The sequence below is a fragment of the Caenorhabditis elegans genome, chromosome III (assembly GCF_000002985.6).
Source record: "Caenorhabditis elegans chromosome III".
In the NCBI taxonomy this organism is placed as follows: domain Eukaryota; kingdom Metazoa; phylum Nematoda; class Chromadorea; order Rhabditida; family Rhabditidae; genus Caenorhabditis; species Caenorhabditis elegans.
In genome coordinates this window covers 8,762,158-8,776,161 of record NC_003281.10, presented here as the reverse complement: position 1 = coordinate 8,776,161, position 14,004 = coordinate 8,762,158, and the positions used below count along the sequence as shown (strand labels likewise).

Genomic DNA, 14,004 nt, shown 5'->3' with positions numbered 1-14,004 from the left:
ATGAACAGTGAAAATAAAATAGTATATGCAATATTTATAAAGAGACTGGAAACCAAAATGTGGTGGGGAAAAAACTCGAGGGGAAAATAATATACATGAGAAAACGCGGGAGAGGGGAAGAAATTAAAATTAGCACAGACACCAGTACATATAATATACGATTGACTATTTGAAAATGAAAATGTGTGTGGCAAAATTAAAACGTACAAGCATTTCTTCTATATTAACCTATTCAATTTCTCAATTTGTGAATTATGACAAACATGAGAAATGTTTATTCCAGTTGAGAATATTTGGTTGGAGTCAAAATTTTCGATTGCATCTTCTTGATGAGAGGCACTGAAAAAATAAATATTTGTTTCCGTTAAAAATAACAGAAAATCTGATTTTTAGGTTATTTTTTCGGTTTTTTGTTGCGAAAATTTCAAAATCCTATGGCATTTTGTTTGAAAATTAGGAAAAACAAGAAAAAATCGAAATTTTCTAGATTTTAGTGTGTAAAAAATAATCAAAAATCCGGTTTCCCGCGGGAAAGTCAGAAATTTCGGGTTTTTTCTAAAATTTGACAAAAAAGTTTGTTTAATTTTTCTCAATTTTTTGTTTTTCATTTGTATTATTCGAGAAGACAAATTTCAGACTAACCAGTATTCGCAACAGTTGCATCCCATCCTGGCTTTGCCCAAGTAGCATGTCTCGTATCGTTACGGCCTGACATTGATGGATAAGCCCAAATGTGATAGACAACATAGAGTTGTCCAACTTGAGCAAAGAATCCTCCAACATCTTGATTCGCCTCACGTCTGTATTGAATTCCTTTTGCCCATGCAGATGCCCAATCAATCATAGTTCCAGGTTGAAGAACATATGAACGAAGATCATAAACATGATTTGGTGGTCGTTGTTCTGGTTCTCTCCAATAGCTGAATGATTTTACTATGAGATTCTTGCGGCGACCACACAGTTTAGCAACGTCATTATCAGCTGCACGGATTCCAGAATCTTTTCCATGAAGAGAAATCGATGAATCAACATCTTCATAACCTTTGTTATGTCTCCACAGATGAATTGCCTGATCACGAGTTCTTCCATAAGCACATGTCCATGATCCAACAAGTTCAATTGATGGATTCTTTTGATTCATTTCGTTTTTATACTTTCCAAAAGCATCTAAATATGCATCCTGCTCTCCTGGGCGGTAGTTGTGAGCTGAAAAATATTGTTTTAAAAAGTTAAATATATGACACAAATAAGTATTTTATACAGTCTATTTTTTATTTTTCATCTATGACTTCAAAGGCGCATTAAGACATTTTTTAAAATCAATGGGTGGCGCGTGGTGAGACCATTTCGTATAAATGCGCGCGCCTTTGAAGTCGTAGAAGAAGAATAAAAAACACTGTAAAATAATAATAAAATTGTTATAAGTAAAATTAGTATTTAGAGCATTTTTCAAAAATTTAATGACAGAAAATGAATCGTAATGACCAAATATGTCATTTTTGAAAAATTCACACTTTTTCCAGATATAATACACGATTTTTTAAATTTTGCAAAAAAGTTTAATCGGGTAAATCGTTTTTGATTTCCCGAAAATCATTATAATTTTTTAAACAATTATTTTCGCTCATTACGGTTCATTTTCTATAATTTAAATTCTCAATTTTTTAAAAAACTTACTCATGAACTCGTACATGAGCTCTGAATTCGAGAGCAACGACGAATGTGACTGTTTCTGCCAACTCGATGGATCCATTGATTGTCCCTTGAGCAATCTACTGATCCATCCCTGCTTCTGCGGCTCACTATTTTCCGATTCATTCTGACACTGGATTGGTGTGGCAGATAGTTGTCTGAAAACTTACATTTATTTAAAGAGCTTTGACAAAAAAAATAATGCAAAAATCTAAAAAGGAACTAAAAAATAGGAAGAGCAACAAGAAAAAATCAAGATCTAGATATACCCTAGAGAGATAGATTCCTAAAAAAATTGGAAATATTTAAAGCCAAAATTAATCTCCAGTAGCGAAGCAGTGTGTGAATGTCGGAATTCGATCAAGTTGTCCTTTTTCCTTCGCATTATGAATATCGACAATTGTATGAACTCCAGTTGGCATCCAGACACTTGAAAACCTAAAATTTTGACAATAATGTCTAGTTCAAAGTTACTGAAAATAAAAAATAACCAAAAATAAGAATATTTTTGGATTATAATTTTAATTTCAAAACTTTAATAATCACCCATTAGCATTTCCGAACATGATATCCGTATCTAGACGATCACCAAACATCACAGTCCTTTTTGGATCCACATGAGCTCTTCGGAGCAAAAAGTCTGCCATCGGTTTATGTGGTTTTCCAAAAACTTTTGGATCTCTTCCAGTCACTGCAGTTACAGCAGCAGATGTTGCTCCAGATCCAGGAATTACAACACCTGGAACAGGACCTGGGAATGTGTAATCTTGATTTGTGACGAGATATTCTACACTCGGATCTTGTAGGTAATTGGATGCTTTCATGATTTTCGGATAGCTGAAGTGGGCATCATAACTGCAAACGACGGCTTTTGGAGCAATAGACATGTCAACTTTGTGAATGAAATCTCCATCAGTGTGATCGCGAATACTATCCGGTCCAGTTCCAAAGCATTTGACACCTCCGTCATTCTCAAGTGTTGCTTTCAGATTTTCCGTACCAATAAGGTAAACATATTCGCCCGAGAACTTATCCGCGTTACTTTTCAAATAATCTGCCAAAACGATAGCTGGACTAATAACATTATTCCTGCCGAGATGTCCAAATCCGAGCTTCTCAATCTTCTTCATATATTGTTCCAACGTCTTTGTAGAATTGTTCGTTAAAACAAAGACCTTCTTTGACGGATCCTCAAGAAGAAGATTGATCCATTCAATTGCTCCTGGCACTGGAATATCACCGGTCCACAAAACTCCGTCAGCGTCGAATAAAAATGTGTCATAATTGGCTAAGAGCTCATTTTTTGAGATCCTGTTTATACTCATCTGAATATAAAAATATTTGAGTAATAAGGAATATCAAGGGATATAGAAACTAAGAAAAAATTGAAAAAGGAAAGAAAAGGAAAATTCAATTTAGAAATACAACTAAATTTAAGCGATAAAGTATTGAAATAAAATCAGGTTTTTAAACCTTTGAAGGCACTGAAAATCAATATTGAACGAATATTTTATTGTGATGAAAAAATATCGATAAAAATCAAGAGAAGCGGCATTTTCATAAAATGAAATAGAGTGAGACTGTGAAAAAGTGATTGATAACGGTCTGGTCGACAGATGAAATCTCCAGGAAAAAGTGAAAAGAATTGATGGGAGATTGCGAAATTTTCAGGTGAATCATGCCATATTTCTATGAAATCTTGGAAGAGTCAAAACTGAAAATTGAACGAAATGGAATGGATACGAGAGATCCAAAGAACTCATACTATAAGTTCAGTTGGTCTTAAAGTTCATATTCTCATTAATTCTTCGTTTTCTTTCTCAAAACGGCATGACTGAAACGTGTCGCAGTGAGAAGAAAGAACAGAGAATGAGAATGAGAATGAGAGAGCGAGAGAATGAGAATGAGAGAGCGAGAGAGAAGAGAGAGAGAGAGAGAGACATTCGATGGAATTATTCGAAAAAGCTCGACCACTAGTACTGCATTGATTTACAAAGAAAGCAAAAACAATGACGCTTTTTGCCAAAACTGGAATAGGAGCGCCGCATGCGCATGTTCTTATTTAACTATTTTTAAACGGCATTATAAGCTTTGCTCTTATAGGATTCTACGCCTCATCCCGCTACGAAGCCTGGCAAATCAGATATTTTCTAGTCTACGTGTTGGTTAAATGTCTGATAGTTTATTAAGTTCATTAAAAAAGTTTAGTTAATTTACATACAAAATAAATAATTATAACGTAACCTTCCCTCCTCTTTCCATTTGGTGGGTATATAAGGTGTGAAAATATGGGAAAACGTTCAGTCTGTCAATGCTTCTCTGTGACTTCTCCTTGTTCTTAATCTTCGGAGCTTTTATTGTCTCTTGCACTGTCAAGAAACAGAAGAGATCGTGAGTTTATAGGAATTTCAGGAATTAAGTTCACAGGTTTTATTTCCAGAGCTCGTCATAAACACAAAAAAAAATGATAAAGAAAACTGAAGTGAAGAACTGTGCACTTGTCAATAATCGAGTAGAAATGGAGGAAGTTGGAGGAAATGGAGGACCCGCACGCATCGCAGAATGCGGGAAGGTTTAAATTTTATTATTTATTATCAAAAACCCTAATTTTTTTCAGATCGGTTCCGGTACAATAAACTCGAATGTCGTGCCTTCCGTCAACCTTCCGTCACCTTCCGTCAAACCTTCCGTCACACCTTCCGTCAAAAAGCCTCCGCATGTGGTGGGAATTCAAAAATTTACATAAACTAATGAACATTTTTCAGATTAGATCAGACTACTCGAAGCCTCGTGAAAAGCCAGCAAAAGTTGCAAAGAAACCAACAGTTAAAAATGATAAGAAGCCAAAGCCGGTAGCAATCGTCGCTCCAACAGGTTGGTTTTCCAAAAAAAAAATCTAATTCCCTCCTCTTTCCATTTGGTGGATATATAAGGTGTGAAAATATGAAAAACGTTCATTCTTAGGATGATGATCCTCGATATCACTTTCCTGCTCGTCCTTGCTGGAATGCTATTTTGCGCCTAAAAAAAAACAAAAGTGAGTTTATAGGAATTTCAGGAATTAAGTTCACAGGTTTTATTTTCAGGAATCATAAAAACGTTCAAAACCACACCAAACCCAAATCGAAACTTATAAAGAAACATAAGAAACAACAAAAAGAAAAAAAAGAAAAAAAAAGAAGGAGGAAAAAGAGATAAGCGTGTTCCAAAGAAACGATCAAAGAAATCCAATACGGCCGAGGAAATGGAAAAAAACGAGCTTAAAGTAATACGTGGAAAACCAGAACAACAGAAAATGGACATTTCAACGGTGGAGGTGAAAAACAATAACATTGAAAAGCTCAAAGTAGTTCAAATTTTAATATTTATTATCAAAAACCCTAATTTTTTTCAGATCGGTTGCGAAGCAAAGAAAACTACCGACCGAGTGGAGAATAGTGGCAATGGAACCGGATCAATTAGTGCTCCGCTTACGGACTTAGGTCCTTCAATTGGTGATTCACATGAGAACAAGGGGGCTGACATTCCCATCCATCCACCACTCGATACAGTAAGTTTTAAATCTTAATTTTCATATTGAAATAAATGAGTTTTCAGCAATCTCACGCCAAAGATGATGATTGGTACGACATCTTAGTCATAACAGCTGACTACGAATTTCCAAAGAACCCAGCAAATGAAGATGTGAAAGAAGAGAGAACTCAAGGGGATTGAATGAAAATTTAGATGAAATTGGTATTAATAAGAGAACTGGGGTCGATGTTATATGAGTAGTGTTCGGGTGTTCTACGCTCCCGCAAGCAACTTTCACACCCGTAAGCCTAAGTGCAGTAATAAGGTCTCCGATCCCTCAATCCCCCACGTCTTTCAATTCACCGCGTCTTTCAATCCCCGTGTCTCTCGATCCCCCAGCTCGCGGAGCCAGCTCCATGAGTCAACTCTTTCGAACCAACATATCGTACAGTTTCTAAGCAAGAATGGACATGACTTCTTAAGAAAAACCGGTTTATAGTGATTGACGGAAGTATTGAAACAGCGGAAGACACAACCAGAACCGGTTTGAGGTAGATTGGTATGTTATCTGACAGTTTCTAAACAGAAAAAATGGTGTAACTTTAACAGGAAAAATTAGTTTCAATGCCAACTTGTGTCAATTTTTATAATTTTTCAAAGTTTTCTTCGGAAAATCAATTAGTACGGCTAACATCTAACAGTTGTGATAATATCATACAAACAGATATTTGAGAATATGTATCCGTTTATTATGCAAATATGATGTGAAAAAATGAAATGTACATTAAATGTGTTTTGACAAAAAATTAATGTACATTTCATTTTTACCCAATCGTATCAAATTACTTCGAACTTTTACTGCTTTTTAGAGATTGATTATAGAGTACATGAACATTTTTTTGAGTATGGACATGTTTTTTAGTAAACATTCAAGCCCAGTGTATACATTTTCACATGATCACCTTAGCTTATGATAATACAGTACCTAGAATTATATTTATCGTATGACAAATTACTCGAATCCTCTATGATGTGTCCACAAAATATTGCTGATTTTGCAAATACGGGTGCAAGACTATTAGAGACTGCAATACTAATGGAAATACGGTATATCTAAAGATTTATGATGGCATAGATTTTTTAATCTAGTTTTTGGTTTGGAAATTTATTTAGAAAGTATCTTACAATTTTTAGGAATTTGGAATACATGATAAACAACATCTCAATAGAAAAATAGTGGAGGAAAAAAACAATTCGGAAGAATATAGAAATTTTAAAAAATAACATGATTTCAAATATAATTATTTGCACGTAATGCATAACCAAAAAACAATCACATACCTGACAGCAGTGGAAAAGGCGATCTGCCGAGGTGCAGAGACAATCAAGCGCTGTCCAGATCGGTTCATGGTTTCCCAATTCTACAAAAAAATCGATTAAATCGTGTGAAACTGCTTCAACAATTTAAAACATTGGCTCAAAGTGCCCGAGAGAAAACAAGAAAAAGGGAGGGATATTGTGTTGTTTCGGAGGAACAACTGGCGAGAGACGGAATGATGAGGAAAAAACGAAAAATCAATATTTTGACAGTGTAGTGAATTCCGATTCTTATCAAAAGTTGATTTAGCTGAACTTTCAAAGAACGATCAGATAATAAATATGGTTAGAAAACCAGGTATGCAATCAAATAAAACTTTTTTTTTTAAATATGAGATAATGTTTAATCAGGTAAATAACTCGTCAACAAAAACAACAACAATGGTCTATTATCGGAGATTCTAAATATTTAAAAAATTTTGAAAATTAATGTTGATCTGGATTCTCTCTAGCTGCTCGAGCCAATGGTTGAACAGTTTGAGCGATGATGTAGGTGTTGCGTTGTGTACGGTTTCCTTGTTCGTCCTTCTGTCCTCCAGAATAATGAAGTCTCCCCTGAACCATAAGACGGGATCCTTTCTTGATGGTTTTTGAAAGGATTTCGGCTTGCTTTCCGAAAACTGAAACGGCGTGACGTTCAGTTTGATCGAGAGTAGTTCCGTCTTGCTGCTTGAAGTACGAGTTGGTGATGATATTGAAGATGAGGTAAGGTTTTCCGTTCCTTCCAGTCTTGTACAATGGATCCAAGGCGACTCCTCCGACTAGTTCCACTTTATTCACACTGAAATAGTGATAATAAATAAATTTTGAATCGATATGATCTGAATTCAAAATTTGTTTTTTTATGCTTTCAAAATTGAAATTGTATCTTTCACAGCTATTTTACAACAATATTCGAACGACTTTTTAATAAGTAATTTTTATTGTCAATCGTTGCGTTTGTGCTTTTGAAAATTGTGACATTTTATTTTTTCTAGCAGGAACTTTGATACAAATTATTAATCTCCTAGTTCAGAAAAATGCAAGTTTAACATTTGTGTAAAACTCATATCATACCTGTATGCATGCCGTCTTTGTTCTGGGTTATGATGTTGTGGTTTTTCAGCGAACAAGTCATCAACCTGAAACAGACAAAAATTTCATAATTGCACAATTCGCTGTTTTTCAACTTACCTCTTGCTTGCTCGGTTGCTCAGCAGCCATTTTGGATGTCAATGACATACAGCGGACGGTAGACTTGGAGATCGTGGAAAGTGAACGAAGCATTTTCTATAATTTTGGTTTATCGATTGAGCAAAATATGAGTTATTTTTAAAAATTCAATATTAAATGTTCAACGAAAAGATTTAAACATAGTATATACATTTTACAAATAAAAACGGGCTCAAAACAACTGTTAAATATGGAAAAGCAAAAATAAAATTGCATTTTTTGTGGGCGGAGTTGAATCGCGCACTGTTGCAAGCCTGGCACGCGATTTCCGCAAACACGCCGCACAGTTTACTCAGTGTTTCTCTCGCTTTTCTCTTGTCATCGGTTTATTTTTATTTTTTAAGTTTCACTGCAAAAAACCACTTTATTTCTACAATTTTATTGATTCAAACCAATAAAATTTATCAAAATTCCGTTAAATTCAAAATCTTATTTCGGATTTTCCTATATTTGATTGTTATTAGATGTTCATTCTAAAACTACTAAAAAGATATTCATAATTCCAATGTATATGTTATTTTAATTATTCCCACGAATTATCTGTCATATTTCGAACTTAATTTCCTAATTCAATTAAAATTGAGATAAAATCTTGAAAATTAAGAAATTAGAAAAACATTCTCAAAATAGCATGTTATTAACGGTTTCACTGTCCTCGAACATTAAATTTTCTAAAATGACCTTAGTTAGTCAGGTCAAGTACAGAACATAATGTCTGCGTCTCTTTCAACTCAAGACTATCTCTTCAAACACCTTCTTACAACGTCGGCGTCGATCACAGCCTCTTCTCGTTTTTTTTGTCTTCCGTCTGCATCGCATACCGAAGAAGGTTGTCGCTCCACTCACATGTCCTGCAATCATTTTACGAGCATTGTCACACACATCTTCTATGACGACTGTTTTGCATTCATTCATAAACCCGTATTGTCTTTTCACGCTTTTCTTTGATCAGTTAACCTGTGTTCTGCTCATTCATGCTCAAACATCACTATTTGCTCTTGTTCACTTCACTTTCTTATTGTAAATTTTCAGAGCTTCTTCACAAGAAAACTTCGTTATTGGAATTGTATCAAGGCGTATTGCTGACTGTTTGGTACGTTTTTCACCGGCTTTGAAAAAAAGTTTAATAATTCTCTATTCCTTTTTTAGAATCGAAGAATGGTCGGCGGCGGTCGAACAGGCATACACTTGCTTCTTGGATTCCTTATAGGTGCCGCTCTCGCGCTCTTCTTCTTTTCATCCACACCAAGTATAGACTTGACCAGCTCATTGGCTGCATTTACATCATGTCAGAATCAAGAAACAGAAACGAATGTTCTTGAACCATCGGCACTGGAGAAAGGGCGAGTATATAAAGATTTATCTGAGCATTGGATTGTGAGTAGCTTTAAAAAAAACACAAAATTTCATGAAAGAATCAAATTTAGGTTCACCAAGACGATATGCCAGCGCCTCCTCATAATCAAGACGCTACTCCAAAGGTTACAAGAACTCGATTTGCAGCCACTGAACTCGGTACACGTGAACGAGTTATGGCCGCAGTGATGGCTGAGTCTGCATTGGCTCTTTCTATTAATGCAACTCTTGGGCGCCATGTTCCACGTGTACATTTGTTTGCTGACTCTTCAAGAATCGACAATGACTTGGCCCAGTTAACCAATTTGAGTCCATATAAACTAAACGGACAAAAGACGCATTCGATGGTTTTGGGTCTCCTTTTCAATATGGTTAGTTGAGTTGTTCAAAAATGTTTTTTTATGTAGTTGTCAACTACTCGTATTTCAAAAAAAAAAGTCATAAAACTATTTCAGAATCAATTATAATTGTCAATTGAATGTTTTTCAGTAAGTTTACCCCATGTTGTAAAGTCGATTTTGGTGTAAAAATTCCCCTGTTCAGAGTATCTCAATTGTTCTTTTTGGCTTCTTCCTGTCGGAGTTGCATTTCCTGATTAAAAATAAAATGTTTTCAGACAGTCCACAACAACTATGACTGGTTTCTACTTGCCAAAGATTCGACGTATATCAACCCATTCGTTTTGCTCAGAATGATTGATACGGTATTTTATCCAGTAATTGTTTTTGTAAAATAGTTGTTAATTGTCAGATGAATTGGAATGAACCAGTTGTGATGGGTGAAGCAGCTGAAGATGGAAGTGGACGATGCCGATTGGATACTGGAATGTTGCTCAGTCAGCCAGCAATGCATGCTCTGATGAAGTAAGCTTTAAATCAAAATTTTCACATTATGATAAACTGAAAAGTGTTTTAAACTGAATATTTTCAGCAATCGGAATGCTTGCAACAATTTCGCACTGGCAGCCGATGACGATCAACTCGCATTTGAAAAGTGCATTCAAATCGCAACAAATTTGACATGTAAGCCGCTTCATCAAGGAGTTCGTTATGAAGTTTGGCGAGGAGCCGAGAGAGCTGATTCGCCAGCTGCTCATGACTCGATTGAGGACTGGAAACATTCACCAGCATTTAAGAGAGCTCTTGCTGTGCCAAGATTACTTTCTGATGCAGATGCATCTGCACTTCATGATTATTTCGTTCGAGTTGAAATGCAAAGAGCTGATCGAGAAATTATCAAAATGGAAGCTGAACTTTCTCGTCTGGCTGAGCAAGAAGCTCGTGAAACAGGAGAAGCTATCAGCTGGCCACCAGCACTTCCACCGTATGCAAAACCACCAAATCGGTATCAAGTTTCGACTTGGGAGTACTTTACGATGACTGAACTCTTTCGAAGTGAACCTAATCAAAATGTTCGACGTCTTGAAGGAAAAGATTTCGATGATGTTGCTGAAGTTGTGGTGGCTGCTCGGCAGCAAGTTGAATCAGAAGAACCAGAGCTTGAATTTGTTCAATTGAGAAATGGATATCGAGTTTTTGATCCACGGAGAGGAATGGATTATATGGTTGATTTGACATATCGAAAGACTGTCAATGAAATGCCTGAAGTTGATAATCGATTTGAAAGTGATAATGAGGTAAATAAAAGTTCTAGAATATCTAAATCTAAATCTGAAACAGATTTTCTGAAAGTTTATAAATTTGTTTACAATCTCAGGCTGCACATGAGGAAAGTCTCAAAGAGATTGTTGTGGAAAGAAGAGTGCACGTTAGTCGAATGATTGCAAGTACGCAGCTTATGAACCAGGCACCATATGTGAAAGAAGACACAGATGTCACTGTCGTTATTCCAGTTGCTAGTGAAAAAGACGTTAGTTTTATAAAATTGAAAACCACAAAGAGAAGGGATTGTCGAAAAATGTTTATAAAATTTCGATTTTTCAAAAATAAAAAAAATGTTTTAACAAAAACTCAATTTTAAAAAAAATTGTTTATGTTGATAGAAAAATCATGAGAAAAATATACTTTTATTATTTTTAAAAAATATCCAAAATTTAAAGCTATTTTCGAAATATTTTAGTGTAAAATCGAAAATCAACATCTTTGATTAGAACTTATATATTGTTGAACATACAAAAAGTGTTTTTCTAAAGGTTTTTCAAAAAAAAATTGGTTCCCATTTTTAATTGTTTTGATATAAACAAATTGAAAATATGTATATATTGTAGGTTCTCCCAGCCCGGAAACTTCTTGCCAGACAAGCTCGCCTCTGTCTCTTCCCCACAGAAGAAGCCCGTAAAACTCGAATGGTTGTAGCCGTTTTCCCATTAATCGAATCTCGTTCAGTGACTGCTATCACTAATGATATGGAAGAATTAAAGCGACGATGCAAGCGATCACTTTTGGAAACAGATGTTCTTCCAGTACATCCTGCTGTTAGTACAGAAGGAAAGGGAACAGCTGCTGCTGCTGCGTTGGATGATGCTGTGGATCGATACGGAGCCAATACAATCTATCTTCTACTTTCTCCACATGCAGATGTTCAAAAAGAGTTCTTTGATCGAGCTCGTATCAATACGATTAAACATTATCAAGTTTTCTTCCCAGTTCCATTTGTTGAATATCATCCGACAATCTCTGGAATGGAAATGACAGAAAAAGAAGAAAAAGAGACGCCGACAGAACAAGCTCGTGAAGCTGCTTTATCACGATTAAGAGATGGAGTTGAACCAAAAAGGAAAAGAACATTGATTGTACAAAAAGAACATGGACGATTTGATTCTCAAGATTTCTCTTGTTTCGCCGTTTATGGTGTGGATTATGTGACAGCAAGAGCTAAATTCGGTCAAAATGAGAGACGGAACGACTTGATTTCTGCGTTCTTGGGACAAGATTCTATACATGTACTTAGGGCTGTTGAGCCAACTCTCCGAATTCGGTAAGATCGCCAAATTTTGTGTTGTTCCAGTGTTATTAATTAATGAATTACTTACAGATATCACAAAAGAAGCTGTGACATGGAAAGCATCGACACCGAAGATATCGCTCGTTGCCTGGACAGTAAAAAGGAAAACGTGGCGGCGAAGGATCAGTTGGCAAAATTGTTATTCCACGAAAAATGAACACCCTTCTACTCCCAACTTGTCCATGATATTTCTGCAAATACGGTTTCCTATTTTCCCTTTCTCACCTTCCTATTGCACTACAATTTTCACTTTGCCCTCTTGCTCCGAGCATAACATTTTCTTTTCATGTGAATACGATAATCCCGGCGGTTTTTCATTAAATAATTTTTAGCCCGCTTGCCACAACCCGATGCTTTATCCCCGTCGTCAAATAATTCATTTTTTACAGTTTATGTTAAATTGTGCCACATTTTTTAATTCACTAAACAAAGTACATACTATCTCGACCCGTCCACTTTTTCTATAATTTATGAATATCTGTGATTTTTAATCATAAATTTTTGTTTTGATTTTCTTGAAGAACAGTGCTTGTCAAAAAAAATCAAATTTCGCAGGCCTTGCAACATGATTTTAAAACAAAATATTTTGTTTAAAAGGAAGTTGGGCTATTCTTTTTTAAATTGTCGCAAAACTTAATATTTTACTACATTTTCTTTTTTTTTCTTTTTAAGGACATTTCGCATTAAAATCTCAAATTTTCCTTTGAAAGAACGGAATTATAATTATTATTTGAAAATTTGAGGTGGATACGGTAATTTTTAAAAGACGTGGTGAGACCCGCGCGCCCAAGATGTAGATTGCGTCTTTGATGGAAACTACGGTAAAGATGTTTTCGAAATCGATTTTTCTTTTCGGAAATTCTCCATTTTAAGTTTAACTCTTCAATTTATTATGTTTTTTTTTAATTTTCTATGTTCATTTCTGCCCGCAGAACGACAACGTGCATAATATGCACTGTAAAAGTGAGAAAAAACCTCTGGAATGATAAGAAAACCATTTTGCTCTCCTGTCCTTCTCTTACAATCATCGTTCTTTGCATTTCCTACGATTTCGTATATATTTTTTGTTTTCTGTTGTTTTCTAGACTGCGCACATGTGTTGAAAATAGTTGCGAACGGAAAAATATTTGTTCATTTCTTTTTGAAAAACTTCACTTTTGTTTAAAAAATTGCAGCGATAGAAATTTTAACAAACTGCTCTTTATCAAAACTAATTCAGCTAGTTTTTGTAATTAAACATTATCCAGTTGTTCATCGTATTTTTGTTGAAATAGTTGTTGTTCTTGAAATTCGAACGATTTCGAAATTGGGGACAGACAGCCATTCGTGTCAACGATTTTTCTATTCCATCATCTAAACTTTTAAAAATATCAATATTTTATGTTGCTCGTGTCTTCACTAAGTGTTCATTCCTTCCAGTTCATAGAAAACCAGTGTCCGCTCACGACAGCATCTGTCAGATTTCGTATAGAAAGTGCAGAAACCGTTTTCGAAAACAGAAAGAATTTTTAAAATCATAAATTCTATTTCTATTTTCTTGTCGTTATTTTCGGAATCAATTTTATAGCTGGAATCTTTTGATTGAAATACTGGACGACGAGCTCAAAGTGTCAATCAGCCGTGGGAAATGTGAAAACTGACATCACAACGAGAATAATTGTAAGAGCATCTCCGCATTCTTTGACTTTCTCATGGTCTAGACATTTTGGAAAGAAGCTCGTGAATGTGACAATTCAAGAGCGATCACATGAGTTTAGCTTCAAAATTTGAGGAAATTCGATCTTTCTAGATCCACTTAGAAATATCTCTGGGGGTCATTCATTAGTAGCAGAAGCCTCGTAGAATAGTAGCCACGCCCCAATTTTTCAAGCAACTTGTTGACAAGTCTAC

The 14,004-nt window shown here is 35.3% G+C and overlaps 5 protein-coding genes across 8 annotated transcripts; 3 read left to right on the top strand and 2 right to left on the bottom strand.

Annotated features, from left to right (window-relative positions):
• Positions 1 to 14: 14 nt before the first annotated feature.
• On the bottom strand, positions 15 to 6,626 carry K02D10.1 (the record flags this gene model as incomplete). Of its 3 annotated transcripts, NM_001379847.2 has the most annotated exons (5): positions 25 to 339; positions 643 to 1,206; positions 1,678 to 1,850; positions 1,962 to 2,130; positions 2,239 to 3,021. In NM_001379847.2, the coding sequence occupies 2 exons, from the start codon at positions 3,015 to 3,017 to the stop codon at positions 2,010 to 2,012; spliced, it is 900 nt and encodes a 299-aa protein (NP_001367889.1). In that variant the 3' UTR covers positions 25 to 339; positions 643 to 1,206; positions 1,678 to 1,850; positions 1,962 to 2,009. The 3 variants fall into 3 exon arrangements, with proteins under 3 accessions (NP_498939.3, NP_001379980.1, NP_001367889.1); NM_066538.4 differs by lacking the exon at positions 1,962 to 2,130 and having other exon boundaries at positions 15 to 339; positions 2,239 to 3,017; NM_001392163.1 differs by lacking the exons at positions 1,962 to 2,130; positions 2,239 to 3,021 and adding an exon at positions 6,547 to 6,626 and having other exon boundaries at positions 21 to 339.
• Positions 4,211 to 4,828, top strand: K02D10.3 (uncharacterized protein; the record flags this gene model as incomplete). Its single annotated transcript, NM_066537.1, has 4 exons — positions 4,211 to 4,264; positions 4,310 to 4,414; positions 4,458 to 4,566; positions 4,779 to 4,828. 4 exons carry the CDS (start codon positions 4,211 to 4,213, stop codon positions 4,826 to 4,828), a joined length of 318 nt encoding a protein of 105 aa, NP_498938.1.
• K02D10.2 (uncharacterized protein) lies at positions 4,900 to 5,428 on the top strand. Its single transcript, NM_066536.2, has 3 exons — positions 4,900 to 5,038; positions 5,087 to 5,242; positions 5,290 to 5,428. The coding sequence occupies exons 1-3, from the start codon at positions 4,937 to 4,939 to the stop codon at positions 5,404 to 5,406; spliced, it is 375 nt and encodes a 124-aa protein (NP_498937.1). The 5' UTR covers positions 4,900 to 4,936; the 3' UTR covers positions 5,407 to 5,428.
• A 292-nt stretch (positions 6,627 to 6,918) lies between the features above and the next one.
• On the bottom strand, positions 6,919 to 7,851 carry mtss-1 (Single-stranded DNA-binding protein, mitochondrial). The gene is made up of 3 exons (NM_066534.6): positions 7,756 to 7,851; positions 7,639 to 7,703; positions 6,919 to 7,363 (listed from the first exon to the last, which is right to left on the bottom strand). Exons 1-3 carry the CDS (start codon positions 7,846 to 7,848, stop codon positions 7,009 to 7,011), a joined length of 513 nt encoding a protein of 170 aa, NP_498935.1. The 5' UTR covers positions 7,849 to 7,851; the 3' UTR covers positions 6,919 to 7,008.
• A 969-nt stretch (positions 7,852 to 8,820) lies between these two features.
• mig-22 (Chondroitin sulfate synthase mig-22) lies at positions 8,821 to 12,624 on the top strand. 2 transcript variants are annotated; one of them, NM_001372637.3, is made up of 10 exons: positions 8,821 to 8,887; positions 8,944 to 9,171; positions 9,222 to 9,521; positions 9,606 to 9,638; positions 9,767 to 9,853; positions 9,901 to 10,013; positions 10,081 to 10,786; positions 10,867 to 11,019; positions 11,378 to 12,087; positions 12,145 to 12,624. In NM_001372637.3, exons 5-10 carry the CDS (start codon positions 9,842 to 9,844, stop codon positions 12,269 to 12,271), a joined length of 1,821 nt encoding a protein of 606 aa, NP_001360092.1. In that variant the 5' UTR covers positions 8,821 to 8,887; positions 8,944 to 9,171; positions 9,222 to 9,521; positions 9,606 to 9,638; positions 9,767 to 9,841; the 3' UTR covers positions 12,272 to 12,624. The 2 variants fall into 2 exon arrangements, with proteins under 2 accessions (NP_001360092.1, NP_498934.1); NM_066533.7 differs by lacking the exon at positions 9,606 to 9,638 and having other exon boundaries at positions 8,827 to 8,887; positions 12,145 to 12,623.
• The last annotated feature ends 1,380 nt before the right edge of the window (positions 12,625 to 14,004 follow it).